Raw genomic sequence first — 1272 nt, 5'->3', positions numbered from 1 at the left:
TGGCAACAAGAAGAGATCAAAATTCATAAGAAGCTGGACCACACTAACATTATCACCTTCCTGGGCTCAGATACCAACGAAGAATACTTGTACGTCTTCCTTGAGTATGCCCCTGGTGGTTCTTTGAGCGAGAAGCTCAAACACAACGGACTCTCCGAGGAAAAAGTTCGTTTCTACTTTGTACAGTTGATCGAAGGAGTTAAATACCTCCATTCGCTCCACATCACTCACCGAGACCTGAAGCCCGGAAATCTTCTTCTGTCGGCTTCCGACGTTGTAAAGATCGGTGACTTCGGTCTCGCGTGTGAGTTTGTGGAAGGACAGTACCTGACCCGCAAATACGGGACTATGGCCTACATGGCTCCTGAAGTCTTCAAGAGACGTTATATGGGAGACCAGGCCGATATCTGGTCCTGCGGGATCATCTTGTTCAAACTCCTCACTACACGATGTCCTTGGAAAAGAGCCGTCGACGGAAACTCGAAATACGAGATTTGGTCCTCCTCAGTCATGTTCAAGGTGACTTCTGAAATGCGAAAAGAACGACTATGGGAATCACTCTCCGAAGAAGCCTTTACTCTTGTCGAAAAAATGCTCAATCCAACTCCAAAGGAACGAGCTACACTTACAAGCATCGAGGAAAATGCCTGGACTCAAGGCAAGAAAAATAACTTATAAATAACTTAAGGAATTTCTTACACTAAATCATAAACAGATCATTTTTTACGAAACTAATGCCTAAAGCATCTGGCGAAACATTTCTACTCTAATGGGATATTTCCCTCAGCTGAATAAAATCGTCTGGCGACAGCCGAAAATGCATATAAAAAACGATCCCATCCATTAGCACTTCCAGTCTTTTTATCGTGATTATCAGTACCATTATCATCCTTTTTCTTCAGGGACTATTTCTTTATTACCATTCCTGGAATCCATTACACGTATTCTCTTCCTTGTTCTCGTCTTCCAGCTTTCATTTGTCCTTCGTCTATTTTGTACAATATACGGTTAAGGCCACTTTTTATCTATTCATCTATTTATTCTACTTGCTACTACTAGCAGGACCCGTGAAAATTCCACGGGATTTACGAAGGAGTCTTCAAAATCTCCCGAAGGAGTCTTCAGTCTCCAAAAGGAGTCGTCAAAGTCTCCCGACGTTGTCGTCAAATTCTCCCGTCGTCTCTCTCTTTCTCTTTCTCGTTAGGTCAATCATAAAGGCAACAACAAAAATCTAATCGTTTATGTCATGTCACAATAAACATTTATAGACGT

At 42.2% G+C, this 1272-nt stretch overlaps 1 protein-coding gene across 1 annotated transcript in view; it reads left to right on the top strand.

Moving 5' to 3' along the window:
- Positions 1–678, top strand: part of LOC143036320 (serine/threonine-protein kinase Chk1-like) — a 1059-nt gene extending 381 nt beyond the window's left edge. Inside the window, exon 1 of the mRNA XM_076203568.1 lies at positions 1–678. This exon is cut by the window's left edge and continues 381 nt beyond it. Coding sequence (XP_076059683.1) covers positions 1–678 — 678 coding nt within the window.
- Positions 679–1272: the final 594 nt, after the last annotated feature.

This window comes from Oratosquilla oratoria, chromosome 20, assembly GCF_046742065.1.
Source record: "Oratosquilla oratoria isolate Oo_2021 chromosome 20, ASM4674206v1, whole genome shotgun sequence".
NCBI lineage: Eukaryota > Metazoa > Arthropoda > Malacostraca > Stomatopoda > Squillidae > Oratosquilla > Oratosquilla oratoria.
This window is presented reverse-complemented; position numbering and strand designations above follow the sequence as displayed.